Source organism: Suncus etruscus, chromosome 17, assembly GCF_024139225.1.
Source record: "Suncus etruscus isolate mSunEtr1 chromosome 17, mSunEtr1.pri.cur, whole genome shotgun sequence".
Lineage (NCBI taxonomy): Eukaryota > Metazoa > Chordata > Mammalia > Eulipotyphla > Soricidae > Suncus > Suncus etruscus.
The window spans coordinates 1,203,298-1,218,114 of NC_064864.1; the positions used below are offsets into that span (position 1 = coordinate 1,203,298).

A 14,817-nucleotide genomic window follows, 5' to 3' on the forward strand; every position below is an offset into this window, starting at 1 on the left:
TCATGGAGACAATCTTACTCCTGATGAAGGATGTCCCTTCATGCTACAAACACATCCAGGGTGATAGCAGAATGTACTTTGCTAAAACATGGCAAATACCTGCTCTGTAAATGTCACTGTATACCGTATGCTTCATCTTGATTTTTACCCAAGAGACGGGGCCAGCCTGATATTTGCAATCTGCATCTGTTCTTCATGATTGAGTTATCAAACCACTTTTTTTCTCAACAAGAAGTTTTACAAACAGCATGATTTTGGCAAACACCACACCCACTGTACTATTGCTTCGGGCCCCCATTTATATATATATATATATATATACTTTTTTTTTTATTGAACTTGATACAAAAGAAGTACAAATATGTGTTGGAACAGTAGGTTGGGGAGAGAAAGCTCTTAGGAATTCACAAGAAGGGAGGTGGCAAGAAAAGAAAAGGTGCTATGACTTAAGCTTCTTTTTCAGATGTTCTTAAATTCTACCCAACATTTTCGCCCAAATTGAGCATTAGCCATGGTTTTCAAACTAGGCTCAGTGAATTGCCTGCTGTCATGTGGGAGGAGTCCTCTTTGCTTTGCTTGGACTTTTTTGACTTTAGATCACAAAATCCTCCTCTTGTGCATCTAGCTCCAAATCCACTTCCCCAGAGGGCGAGTTTCGCTTCAACCTGAAGTTGGAATCGAAAGCCGCTGTGTCATCTACCAGGCGGAATTCGTCCTCGATGTCGTTCTGGAGAACATTGTCGAAGGCACCGTAGTCGGACCCCGAGCCCGAGCCGGAGCCCGAGCCGGAGCCAGAATAGTCCTCGGATATGGGAAAGATGTCGTTGAGGTTCTGGAGTCTCAGCCTTCTAAAGTAGGACAGAGAAATGGGAGTCACCAGGGGAAGCACATTGAACGTGGTGATGCTCAGTTACAAAATCGATGCCAGACACCCAGTTGCTCAAATGAAAAGTTTCCCCAGTTGTGCAAAGATGGCCAGAATGTGGAGTTCTTCTGCCCTTCCTGGAATTGTCTTGTACATGATTAAGTTCACACTTACGCCTTGTGGACCCCCAAGAGAGTGCTCATTCCCCCCGCCCTTCTCCAGGGTTTACTCCTGGCTCTGTGCTCAGGGATTACTTCTGGGTGCTTGGGAGACCATATGAGGTGTCTGGCTCAAACCAAAGTTGGCCATATCCGAGGCCAGAGCCTCAACCACTTTTCTTCTCCACCATGGGAACCCTTCACTTGGGGTGTACTGTAAGAATCATTTGTTGGTGACACTAAAAGCCCCATTTTCCTCTCTTTCCAATTAATAATTTTAAATGTTCACAAAACTCACTCTTAGGGATTTTGGGGAGAGATTGGGTCACACCCAGTGGCGCTCAGGGGTTCCTCCTGGCTCTGCGCTCAGAAATTGCTCCTGGCAGGCTCGGAAGACCCTATGGGATGCCAGGACTTGAACCGGAGTCCGTCCTGGGTTGGCCATATGCAAGGCAAATGCCCTACCATTGTGTTATCACTCCGGCCCCTCTTAAGGATTTTTTTTTATAACAAGTGAAACATTATATTTGCTAGCCTATAAACATTCCATTTCCTCCCAAAGTCACCTCTAAAAATCGCCCTGAACCGGTGGAGAGGGCAGCTAGGTCGGGGCTGAGTAATGGAGCAATGGAGTCCATTTGGTTGCAAAGAGAACCGAGCTATGGACATTGCACTCAGTGCAGCCTCTAGCCAAAGGTCAGAGGCTTAAGTGGGGCCTCACTCTAAGCTGTTTTGGGAAACGATGGCCACAGACCACTCATAGATCAGGGCTGTCACTCCTGCATATATTCAGCAAATACTTGGTAAACACCAATCCCTGTTCTCTGAGTGTCCCAGGGATGAAAGGAGACAGACAGATGAGGCCCCTGAACCAAAAGTTTAACCCATAGTTGGAAGTCCAATGAAAAACGAAGAAATAAACCAGAAAGGGGTGAGAAGGTACAAAATACGATGCAGAGGGGCCGGAGCGATAGCACAGAGGTAGGGTGTTCGCTTTGCACGCTACTGACCCAGCATGGACCCAGGCTTTATCCCTGGTGCTGCTGATGGCCCCTGAGTGCTGCTGGTGGCCAAAAAAAAAAAAAAATGTGATGCAGAGAAATAGAAAAGTATAATATAACAGAAGGTGAGACCAAGTAGCTGGTTTCAACTGTGGAAAAAAGAAACATGGGTTTGATAATTACACACACATACATACACACACACACACACACACACACCACACACACACACCACACACCACACACACACACACACACACACCACACACCACACACCACACACACAGTATTCCAAGCCAGGGAAAAGAGGAGGTCTTCTGAAGAAAAGATGCAGCAATAAAAGATCCAGAACATTATTGACAGAATATATTGAGCAGAGGAGAGAGGAAGTCAGGGAAATAATAAAAATAGGTCGGCCGGGGGGTGGGGGGTGGGAATATTTCAAAGGGAGGGGGCAATCAGCTTGTTTAAAAGCAATTCAGGGCCTGAGGCTGTGACCGGGCAGAAAGGCCCAAGCTTCACACACAGCAGACCTTAGTTCCATCCACACCAAGCGGGAGAAAGGATTCCAAAACCAACTAAGCTAAAAGCCTTTGCTTCCTCAGCCAAGTGGCTATGGCAGGCTTCTGAGAGCAGGAACTGGGCCTCCTGCGAGCACGGCAGCCTAGCAGGGGCAGAGTGGCTTCCCTAACAGAGGTGGGCAGGGACAGAAGCCTGAGCAGGCTGAGGTACAGCAGGACCAGGGTACAGCAAGCAGAGGCAGGCGTGAGACACTGAGGACATAGGCGGGCCCACAGGGGATGCGATTGAGACGGGTTTTACATTCCTCTGCAGGACCCTGGAGAAGAAAGAGGTCACTCAGGAACAAAGAGGTTGTGGGGATAAGGTTCCCAGTACAGGGAGGGGTCTTAGAGCTGCCCCCATCCATCAGGAAATATCTCTAAATAAATTTTTAGATAACTCCAGGGAATTATTTATACTTGTGCTAGGGGAAAAGAGAGGCCACCCAGAAGAAAGTGATCTGGAAAGACATTCTTTTTTTTTTTGGTTTTGCTTGGGCCACACCCGGCAGTGCTCAGGGGTTACTCCTGGCTGTCTGCTCAGAAATAGCTCCTGGCAGGCACGGGGGACCCTATGGGACACCAGGATTCGAACTAACCACCTTTGGTCCTGGATCGGCTGCTTGCAAGGCAAACACCGCTGTGCTATCTCTCCAGGCCCTGGGAAGACATTCTAACAGCCCTGAGCATCTCCAAATGTGACCCCCCCCAATAAAACAAATAAAAGAGGCATGTAGAGAAAAGATGGGTGAGATTTGAGGAAAGAAATTGTGAAATAATTGTTTTGATCCTTCCTCTGTCTGACACTTTGGATTTCAATGAATTAACACTGAAGTCAATGCCTTAATGAGAAATGCAGTCAGGCTTCACACCACTGGCTTGAAATCAGAGTATTCATCCTGCAGTGTAGCCTGTGAGGATGGCAATGGTGCCATCTTATGGAGCAAAGAATTCATGCACTTAGAAGCAGGCATTAGGACTTCAGCCCTTTTTGTTGACCAAGTAACATTCCACCGCATTCTCCTACCACAATGTGCGTATGCATTCAGTGGATAGAGTCCTGCTGACTAGAAACATAAATTGTTTGATGTGCCAAAATAAAACACTAATTTTTAGTATCTAACTTAACCAAGCTTCAATAGATGTTTGTGGAAAGTACTCAATCTAGTCTTTATCCCCACCAAAGAGACTCAGCAGAAATGTAGGTAAATTCCCCATCTTTACCTATCTCAGATGACAAGAGAAGAAAGAGAGAGTTTTCACCATAGGCCGTGGACTAAATGCCAAACCAGGACTGGAGCGATAGCACACTGGGGAATGCATTTGTCTTTCAAGTGGCTGACCCCGGGTTCTATCCCTGGCATCTCATATGGTCCCTTGGGCCTGTCAGCCAGGAGTAACCCTGAGCTCCGCTGGGTATGACCCCAAAACTAAAATAGGCAAGCCTCCAAAATAGGAGCCCTAAGTAAAACATTCTAAAGACTCTTCCCATCTCCACGCCAAGCTTCCAACCAAGGCTGGGGACATCACAGCCGGTCAACTTACGACGACGAGGATGTGCCAGGACTCTGGGGAAAGATCCGGTTGAATTCGTCTGGTGGCAGCTCAAACGTGGGTCCCTTTTCATCGATGCAGTTTGCAGAATTGCTGTCGGGGTTGCAGCGGACCCATTGGAGCCTGGCTTTCCGAAGGGGAGAACCTGCCAAAGAAGAAGCGGGGGGTGGGTGGGTGAGTACCTCTTTCAAGGCTCCTAATTGCTCCTATTAAGATAGTTCAAACATCAAGATATCTGAATGTTATTAAATATTAAGTAATAGTAATATTAAATACCAAAAATTAAGTACTATTAATATTGAAGTCATTGACTATCAAATATTAAGTTTTATTGAGTGTTGTTCATATTACTAAATATCAAATATTAAGCATTATTAATTAAGTAATATTAATATCATTAAATCTCAAATACTAAGTATTAAGATATCTCAAATATTCAGGTATTTTCTTTAACTAGGCGTGAATGATGACAGGTACCAAACACACTAATAGCCTGGGGCACCCCCTAGGCACCAGCCCTGAAAAGAATGCTTGAGGGGGAGCAGGAGACAGACAGCCCAGTGGCTGAATCACCTGCCCGGAAAGGAGCCCAAGGGTAGGCCTGTTCCCACCCCTGAGTCCGCAAGTTCCAGCCCCCAACGCAGCTCTTTGAACCCCTGGGCGCCAGCGCTTCAAGCGGTGTCCCGGTACTGCAGCCACGTGTTGTGGGGGATTACACCCCCCCCCAATATATTCTGATATTCTGATATTCCCAGAAATATCAGAAAAAAACAGGGAGTCAGCAGGCCAGCCAGGAGTGGGACTCCCGACACAGAAGTTCACGTTGGGACTGCCAGCCCTATCACAACGTTGCCTTTCTCTCTGGGTCACTGCAACTCTATCTAGCCAGAGGGAAGGTAAAGGCATTGCATTTTTTACTTTATTTTATTTTGTTTTTGCTTTTTCTCTTTGCAGTGCTGGGGATCGAGTCCTAGTCTTAGGCATTCACCTTACCATAAAGTCTCACCCTGGCCCTAAAACACGAATTTCTTGAAAGAGTGAAAAAAAGAGGAAGATAACAGTTGTTAATGCAACTACATAATCAAATTAATCATGTTTATTGATCATATCTTTGGTGATTTTTTCTTATTTGTTAAATAACAAATTTAAATCTGATAAATAACAATTTTAAATCACCAATAAATTCATTGTTAAAATAAGCAATATCCCTTTAATGTAAACAAACAAACAAACAAAAACCTCTAATGTAGAAAGTAAACGTTCTATGATTTGCTTCCTTAATTCCTTGCTCTTTCACACTTTCGCTCTTTCTTTGCTCTGGGACGACAGTACCAGCACAATTTTCCTTCCATGCTTCCTGAATATAGCTCGGAGCCTTCTGGGGAAGTGGAAAATCATCCCAATGCCATAACTATAGGTGGTAAGGGCACCATAGCAAGAAGACATCAGACTGCCCCTTCTTAGCTGTGCTGCTTTGGTCAACTTATTCAACCACTCTGTACTTCAATTCCTCATCCATAAATTAGGGCATAGCAGACCTAGTGATTAAAGGTTTGTTTTAAAAATAGTCGGAGGAAGCAGACAGTGATGATCTCTCTCTCTCTCTCTCTCTCTCTCTCTCTCTCTCTCTCTCTCTCTCTCTCTCTCTCTCTCTCTCTGTGCCATAGATTGTAAGGAGAGCAAGAGCAAAATGATGACTCATTCTACCATTTAGTTCTCTTCCTGATTATGTACTTTTGGTTTGCTATATTTTGGGCCACAGCCAACGGTGCTCAGGACTCGCCACCACCACTACCAGATCCAGCAGTGCTCAGGGGTTACTCTTGGCTCTGCACTCAGAAGTCACTCCTGGTGGGCTCAATTTGGGATGCTGATAATTGAACCCAATCAGCAGGGTGTAAGACAAAAGTCCTCCCCGCTGTGCTACTGCTCAGGCACTGCTCAGGAATTTCTTCTGAGGCTGAACTCAGGGATCATTTCTGAAAGCCTCGTGGGATCTTTTGGGGTGCTGAGAATCTAACCCTTGTAGGCTTGTAGCAAGGCACGCAGCCTACCCGCTGTACTATCTTCCTGCCCCAAATTTCCTGTCTGAACAAGACAAAAATAGGTGACACAACCACAGAAGTTTCCAAACGTATTTGCTCTCATCCCCCCCCCCCCCGCCATTAATAGGAAAAGAAAAGTAATGCAATGCTTTCTTGGAAGTACTTTTTTTGGTTTGTTTGTTTGTTTTGGGGGACTACTCCCCCCAAAACACTAGTAGTACTCAAATTTATTCCTGCCTCTCAGGGATCAGTCCTGGCGAAGCTTGGGGACCACCCAGGGGACTGTGGAGCGAAGGCAGGTTGACCATCTGCAAGGCAAGCGACCCCCCCTGCTGTGCTGTCACTCTGGCCCTTCTCTAAAGGCAAAATCTAGAGCAGGCCTCAGTTGCTCTTGGCCACCTGAGTCATATCAGGGGGAAGAGTGGGTGTGTGTGGGAGACACCGAAAGTGACTGCAGTTTACAGTTTAGCTCTCTCCTCCCTCCTTTTCTAATTCTCTCCTCCCTCCTTTTCTAATTATCTACGGAAGCAGCAAAAGTTCTGAACCCAATTGCTTCTCTGGAAACTTTCTGAGCGTCCCATAAAACTCTTGTCCAGCAGGGGGCGATGTCTTCCCACCCTGTGTGTGCCTTTGGGGTGTCCATTGCTATGGCATTTATTTTATTTTTATTTTATTAACTATTAATTGATTGTTTTTAATTAACTATTTTGTTTATGTTTATAATATCTTTATTTAAGCACCATGATTACAAACATGTTTGTAGTTGGGTTTTAGTTATTAAAAAGAACAGCTCCCTTTCACCAGTGCAACCTTCCCACCACCAATGCCCCATCTCCCTCCTTTCCCACCCCTTTGCCTGTCTTCGAGATAGGCATCCTATTTCTCTCACTCACTACCACTGTCATGTTAGTTGTTAGTGTAGTTGTTTCTCTAACTGCACAGAGACAGACACAAAATAGTCTCACTCATCTGTGGTATGTAAGAAAAATAAAAGACATTATTGTAATAACACCCAGAGACGATCGAGATGAGGGCTGGCAAGAGTGACCCCCGAGATAGAGCTTACCACAAAGAGTGGTGAGTGCAGTGTGATTTATTTATTTTTAAATTTTATTTTGGTTTTGAGGGTGACATCCAGCGATGTTCAGGGGTTTCTCCTGGCTCTGCACTCAGGAAGTGCTCGGGAGCCCTTAAGGGATGCAAGGTACTGAAAGGTAAACACATAACCAGCTGTGCTATTGCTCTGACCTTGGGCAGGCATAATTTCAAGCAGGAAAGATGAGGGAAATTCATCCTATGCATCATAATGAAAACCAGTAACGCTTAAATTTTACTCAATATGTGATCAACATCAAATGCGTTGGTAGAAAGTTGACCTCTTTTTTCCCTACTGAGACTTCAAATCTGGTGGGTACTTCACACAGATAACTCGTGACAGTTTGGACTTGCTGCATTTCACATTTTTCAAGGGACCTGCAATGACAGAGGTCCCTGGCTGCTGCTTTGGAGAGAGCAGGCCTGGGTTGTGACGCACTGAATAGCTAACTAAGCAGGCTGAGGAGATGTTTGCAGAGATAGGAAGTTAAAAAAAAAACAAACCCATGCTTTCGGAGAAAGCTTTCAGCTGACAAACCACATGTTTTTACTGATAAAATAAACAGAACCTTCGCAAATCATTTTTAAAAAAATTGTGGGAAGTAAAACCTTGAGACTATGATGGGGGAAGTGAGCGGTGACACTCCCATGGGGGCTGGAGATTGGGACACTGTATGCATGAAGCCTGGTCATGAACAGTATTACGAATCATGGTGCCTCAAGTTACTAGACAGGCGCTTTAACCAGCTAAGCCATGGAGCCGACCTAACGGTGCCTCAAGTTAATAAAAAAATTTTTAACCTAAATATAAAAGTTGTTGAGGCCAGAGAGATAGCATGGAGGCAAGACGTTTGCCTTGCATGCAAAGGTTGGTGGTTCAAATCCCGGCATCCCATAGGGTCCTCCCGAGCCTGCCAGGAGCGATTTCTGAGGGCAGAGCCAGGAGGAACCTCTGAGTGCCACTAGGTGTGACCCCAAACGAAAACAAAGGTAAAAAGAATCAAGAAGAGAAGTCGTTTCTACTCTAAAAGTTTATCTAGTTTGGGACTGGTGTCAAATTTGCTTTAAAATAAATGCATAGGGCTTGAGCGATAGCACAGTGGGAGGGCATTTACCTTGCAAGTGGCTGACCTGGGTTTGATCCCTGGCATCCTATATGATCCCTCGGGCCAGTCAGGAGTAATTAATTTCTGAGTGTAGAGCCAGAAGTAACCCCTGAGTTCTGCCAGGTATCACCCAAAACCAAAACAAAAAACAGATTGCATGGGCAAGAGAAATAGCACAGCAGGTAGAGCCTTGCATGCTTTGCATGCAGCTGACCTGGGTTCCAAGTCTCATATTTGATCCTCCATACAAGAGCCCACCAGGAGTAAGCCCTGAAGAGAGCCAGGAGTAAGCTGTAAGAACCTCTGGGAATGAGGGGGGAGTGGAGAGAGAGAGAGAGAGAGAGAGAGAGAGAGAGAGAGAGAGAGAGAGAGAGAGAGAGAGAGGAGACAGAGAGAGAGGATACAGAGGAGAGAGAGAGGAGAGAGAGGTGAGAGAGGAGACAGAGAGAGGAGAGAGAGAGGAGAGAGAAGAAAGCGAGAGGAGAGAGAGGGGATAGAGAGAGAGAGGAGAGAGAGAGGAGAGAGAGGAGAGAGGGAGAGGAGAGAGAGGAGAAAAAGAGGAGAGAGAGAGGAGAGAGGGAGAGGAGAGAGAAGAGAGAGAGAGGCAGAGACAGAGGCAAAGGCAGAGACCGACAAAGACAGAGAGAGAGACAGAGAGCGAGCACACACCTGATTTCAGACACAAAATTCCTGAGATATTTCATCCAGGGAGTTGGCAGAAGGTAAAAAAAAAAAGTTCAGTTGTACCAGCCCAAGTCTGGCAGGAGTCTCTTGACTATTTGTGTAGAAGAAATGTCATGATTATCTAACTTCAAAAGAAAGGACTGGAGCGATAGTACTTGATAGTACAATGGGTACTTAAGGTGCTTGACTTGATGGGTCCAACCCTGGGTTTGATCCCCAGCACCGCTAGAAGTTATTCCTAAGTACAGAGCCAGGAGTAACCCTTGAGCAGTAGTGGATGTGCCCACCCCACACTTCCGCCCAAAAACAACCCTGAGCCAGAGTGGTAGCATAGTGGTTACCAACCTGGGATGGATCCAGGTTCAATCCCCGGCATACCATATGGTCCACCAAGCCTGCCAGGAATGATTCCTGAGCACAGAGCCAAGAATAACTCCTGGGAGCCCCCAGTTGTGGCCCAAGTACAAAAACAAACAAACAAACAAACAAAACCCCCAAAAGATAAAATAAGGAAGTTGAGCAATCCTGCTGGAAAAGTGCTGAGTCGCTGTGGAGAGCTGACTTGATCTCGACTTCACCTGCTAGTCCGCCATGCTGTGGTGGACCTCAGGCAAATCTCACTCACTTTTTGGTGAGAGCTTGAGGTCAGAGCAAACAAAGATGAACTCTGGGGATCTAGCCTCCTCCTCTGCAGAGTTGCATTTCTCCTCCCAGAACATGGATGGAAAGCCACATTCAAATACACAGCGGCCCCTGTGAGTGGCCCCAGAGACGACAGGGACCGAAGACAGCGTGGAGTGGACACAAGGTCTCGCCTGGGCCCCTGGGCCCCTTCTCCACACCCGAGGAGGCGTTTGTCCATCTTCTCCCTTTCTGGCATCTTTGTAGCCAGAGGCAGCAGATCGTTCCTGTGCTAGGTCTGGATCCGGACTCTCGGGCCAAATCACTGATGCCTCTGGCGCTGGGTTGCCTGGATCTGTGCTCTCCAGGCCTCCCGGTGCCCAAGGCCCACGTTTCATCTCTCTGAACTCAGTAGAAATGACTGAAGTTTGAAAGTAACTTCAGGGGCTGGAGAGATAGCATAGGAATAGGGTTTTTGCCTTGCATGCTGCTGACCCTGGACCGACCTGAGTTCGATCCTTGGCATCCCATATGGCCTGCCAGGAGCAATTTCTGAACATAGAGTCAGAAGTAACCCTTGAGCACCGCTGGGTGTGACCTCAAAACAAAACCAAAAAAAAAAAAAAAAATGAAAGTAACTTCAAGTTGAAGCCCTGTGCCTGTATTACTTCAGTCCCTGCATGGGCCAGGACTACGTGCAGAAGTGACCTGCAAAGGGCCATTAAGGAGGTCGAAGCCATAGGACAGTGGGTAGGGCACTTGCTTTACATGTGGCTTACCTGGTTTTGATCTTTGCCCACCAAAGAATCCCACTGAGCCCTGTTAGATGTGGTTCTTGAGCCCAGAGCCAAAAGTAAGTCCTGAGCACTGCCAGGTCTGGCCCCCAAAAAACAAACAAACAAAAGAGGTCATTATGGTAAAATGAGGTCTTTCTGCTTTTGCCCTGGACTAAAAAGACAGTGATAGCATAATAGGTAGTGTTTTTGCCTTGCATGTAGCCCATCTGGGTTCAATCCCCAACATCCTATATGGTCCCCCAAACCTGCCAGGAGTGATTTCTGGGAGCAGAGCCAGGAGTAAACCCTGAGCGCCATCAGGTGTGCCCCGCCCCCCACAAAAAAAAGGAAAGAAAGAAGAAAAAAAAGAAAAGAAAAGACAGTACAGTGGATTGGGCTGGTCTTGAACAGCCAACTTGGATTCAATTTCTGGTACCCTGAGCCTCATCAGACAGGAATGATCCCTGGGTAAAGAGGCAGGAGTAAGCCCTGAATGCTTCCTGTTGTGACCCCTCAAAACAAATAAACAAGCAAGCATATGGATGAGCTTTCCTCTAATATGGTCTGTGTCCTTCAACGAAGAGGGACCCCAGAGGGAAGAGGTGGTTACCAACCAAGGAGACGCCTCGGAATGATATCCACTTTGGGGTTCTAGCATACAACATGTGCACTCCCTGAGCCCCCTTGGTTAGCAAACTAAGACAACTATGCAAACAACTCAGGTGCACTGGGCATGTTCAGTAAAAGCCAGCCGGAAGCCCAGGTAGGCCAGGGTGTGAAGGGTGGGAAAGACTCTTGGGATGTCTCCTGGGGTGTGGGACTGGCTGTGGGTCTGGGTGCAGCTCCCAGGGGCTGCCTGGGAGATTTCCCTCTCCTTCAGGTAGGGTGTCAACACCTTCTCCAAGCCCTGTGGGGATTTGCCTTTGGAAATACCCTCGATTTTTAGTGCATTCATTTTCCTCCCTCTCTCCCTTATTCTTGTCCTCCCTCCTCTGTTCTCTCTCTGCTTTACTCTCCCTCCCCATTTTTTCTTTTGTTTTTGGGGCCACACCCCAAAGTGCAGGGATCTCTCCTGGTGGACTCAGGGAACCTGGGGTGCTGAGGATGGAGCCTGAGTTGGCCGTGTGCAAGGCAAGCACTATCCCCAATGTCCCCATTGCACTCCCTCTCCCGGCCCCTCTCTCTGCTAAGCCCACTAGGGCATGACACCACTTAGTCATTCACATCATTCCCTCATGCCTTATTCTGCCATAAGATGCTCCCTAAAAATGGGTCCAGAGTGATAGTACAGCAGGTGGGGAGGGCACTCGCCTTGAATGCAGCCTACCTAGGTTTTGTGGAGTCCCTGGAACTCCCCTATTCTCTACCAAGCCAGCCAGGAGTAATCCCTGAGTACAAAGCCAGGAGAAAGCCCTAAGGACCACTAGGTGTGACCCAAAAACCAAAACCAAAACCAAACAAAAAATCTCCCCTAAAAATCCAAATCAAGCCTGTCCCCTTCAATCAACAATATTTTAGACCCAAAGAAGTGTTTTGACATTAGTTGCCTTTTTTCCTTGATGATTAACTTAATAAGAAGAAAATGATCTCATAAACTTTCAATTCCTCATGAGTCTCTCTGAGATCACTGATGAGACTTTATTTCACCAGTGAAAATAGGAACCAGTCACTTTGAGGAGACGACCCGCAGACTTAGCTTGTCACTGTGACTCGATATTTCTTTACACTTTGGGGCGTCTTTCTATGCTACTGTCCATTCTCTTGTCTGCGTAATCAAGCCAGGTCACACAAGCTTTCTGCCTCACTTACACAAGGTCCCTTATTTGCCAAAAGCAATTGGAACTTTTCTTATAAAAGGAACTTTTTTCCCTTTCCTTTTCCTCTTCCTTTGACCAGTTTAAATAAGCAACTTGAATGATAAAGAAACCTAGATAGAAGTTTCCAAATGTGTTGTCTTTCGGAATAATTTTGGCCTCTCTAAAGTCAGAGGGGTTACATAAACTAGGTCCAGCCATAAAGACATTTTCACTAGGAATTTTTACAAAAAAAGAAAAAGACCCCCATCAAAGCCCACCGATCTTTCAAATAGCATTTGAAATGTTATAATAATGATGATAAACTGTAATAGAGTAAAACTTGGGGTTGATGTAGCCAGGGGGGAAAGGGGAACTGAGATGCCAGAAGCCCTCAAAGAGTTGGTATCTTTAAGACACCAACATCTGGGCCTGGAGAGAGAGCACAGCGGCATTTGCCTTGCAAGCAGTTGATCCAGGACCAAAGGTGGTTGGTTCGAATCCTGGTATCCCATAGGGTCCCCCGTGCCTGCCAGGAGCTATTTCTGAGCAGACAGCCAGGAGTAACCCCTGAGCATCAAACAGGTGTGGCCCCCCCAAAAAAAACAAAAAAAAAAAAAAAAAGACACCAACATCTGACTTGTTTTCTATATGTACATCTTTTTTTTTTTTTTTTTTTTTTTGTGGTTTTTGGGTCACACCCGGCAGTGCTCAGGGGTTACTCCTGGCTCCATGCTCAGAAATTGCTCCTGGCAGGCACAGGGGACCATATGGGACGCCGGGATTCGAACCGATGACCTTCTGCATGAAAGGCAAACACCTTACCTCCATGCTATCTCTCCGGCCCCTTTATGTCCTTCTTGTGTTTTTTTTTTCTTTTTTTGTTTTGTTTTTCGGGCCACACCCGTTTGATGCTCAGGGGTTACTCCTGGCTAAGTGCTCAGAAATTGCCCCTGGCATGGGAGGACCATATGGGACGCCGGGGGATCAAACCTCGGTCCTTCCTTGGCTAGCACTTACAAGACAGACACCTTACCTCTAGTGCCACCTCACAGGCCCCTGTTTTTTTTTTTTTTTTTTTAATATATAAACTGGGGCCGGAGAGATAGCATGGAGGTAAGGCGTTTGCCTTTCATGCAGAAGGTCATCGGTTCGAATCCCGGCATCCCATATGGTCCCCCGTGCCTGCCAGGAGCAATTTCTGAGCATGGAGCCAGGAATAATCCCTGAGCACTGTCGGTGTGACCCAAAAACCACAAAAAAAAAAAAAAATATAAACTGGGGGCCGAAGAGATAGCACAGTGATGGGGCATTTGCCTTGCAAGCAGCCCATCCAGGACAGATGGTGGTTCGAATACCAGCATCCCATGTGGTCCTCCAAACCTGCCAGGGGTTATTTCTGAGCACAGAGCAAGGAATAACCCCTGAGTGGCATCAGGTGTGACCCAAAAACACACCCCCTAAAAATATGTATATATATAAATCGGAGCCGGAGATAATATAGAAGTTAAGGTACTTGCTTGCCTTGCACGTGTCTGACCTGGGTTTAGCCCCAGCACTGCATATGGTCCCCTGATTCCTGCCAGGAGTCCTCCCTCCTTGTGTACGGAGCCAGGAGTAAGCCCTGAGCACTGCTGAGTGTGGTCCCCAACACACAAGCCAAAACTAAGTAAAAAAAACATATTTTCATTCCTAAGTAAATTTGTACATTTAAATCATTCTAATACTTTACAAGCTGCCTTATCTCTAGAATAAATTAAGTTCCCGGTGCGGTGTGAAACCCAGAAGTGGGCGGAAAAAAAATAAAGTAATTTCCATTAGCCTCAAACTTAACCAAACTTGCTTTCAGCATCACCCCAAATCCCTTGTCCTCAACCCCTTCCCCCTGAGGGTCTGTATACCATATATCTTTCCATGAGCCTACTCATCAACGGGGACCCCGGGGCTTACAGAAGAGATGACCAGGGTACCTCTCCAGCCTTACCTTGAATGGAAGCCCCCCAAACCAGGAGGAGGAAGAGAGCCAGGCCCAGCCTGCCGTGGCGGGGAAGAGTCACCTGCATGCTGCCTCAGAGCGGGAGGAAATGGAACTGGGCTCTGCTCTGTCCCTTTTAGAAAAGGTTCCAAAACCTCAGACCCTGCCCAGCACACACGTCAGCGCTTCCTGAACAAATAGAAAGATCTCCATCAGAGCCCAAGAGATGAAAGGGTGGGGGCAAGACAGCAAAATAACTTCTGTACGGTCTGAAACCACTGGGGTCCCTCGGGCCGCCCTTTTTCAAGCTTGGCTGTTTGCCTCTGGCCACAGAGAAGATGAAGTTTTTCCCTTGGAAGCTGGGAGTCAGCATGAAGATCAAGGAATGTTTCCTTTCCTCAGGTAGTTCTAGAGAGCCTCCCCCCAAAACATACTCTCTAGTAAGTTCAGAGGGCCAGCTGGTACCACCTCCACCCAGGGCCACATGGAGAATTTCAGCATTTACATTTTCCTCCATCACAAGCCACTCAGCTCACGAAGAGAACCAAAGCAGGCTCTAGAAGTGAAACTTCACTGCGGACTTT

At 46.7% G+C, this 14,817-nt stretch overlaps 1 protein-coding gene across 1 annotated transcript; it reads right to left on the reverse strand.

Annotated features, from left to right (window-relative positions):
- Window positions 1-556: 556 nt before the first annotated feature.
- On the reverse strand, window positions 557-14,326 carry SRGN (serglycin). The gene is made up of 3 exons (XM_049790508.1): window positions 14,243-14,326; window positions 4,130-4,283; window positions 557-848 (listed from the first exon to the last, which is right to left on the reverse strand). The coding sequence occupies exons 1-3, from the start codon at window positions 14,319-14,321 to the stop codon at window positions 593-595; spliced, it is 489 nt and encodes a 162-aa protein (XP_049646465.1). The 5' UTR covers window positions 14,322-14,326; the 3' UTR covers window positions 557-592.
- Window positions 14,327-14,817: the final 491 nt, after the last annotated feature.

Bases quoted from the DNA above. Each gene is read 5' to 3' on its own strand.
- SRGN (XM_049790508.1), bottom strand. From the start codon at position 14,321: ATGCAGGTGACTCTTCCCCGCCACGGCAGGCTGGGCCTGGCTCTCTTC. The intron at 4,284-14,242 runs GTAAGGCTGGAG...CTTCTTTGGCAG, and splicing joins TTGGGGGGCTTCCATTCAAG to GTTCTCCCCTTCGGAAAGCC. The intron at 849-4,129 runs GTAAGTTGACCG...GTCCTACTTTAG, and splicing joins CCTGGCACATCCTCGTCGTC to AAGGCTGAGACTCCAGAACC.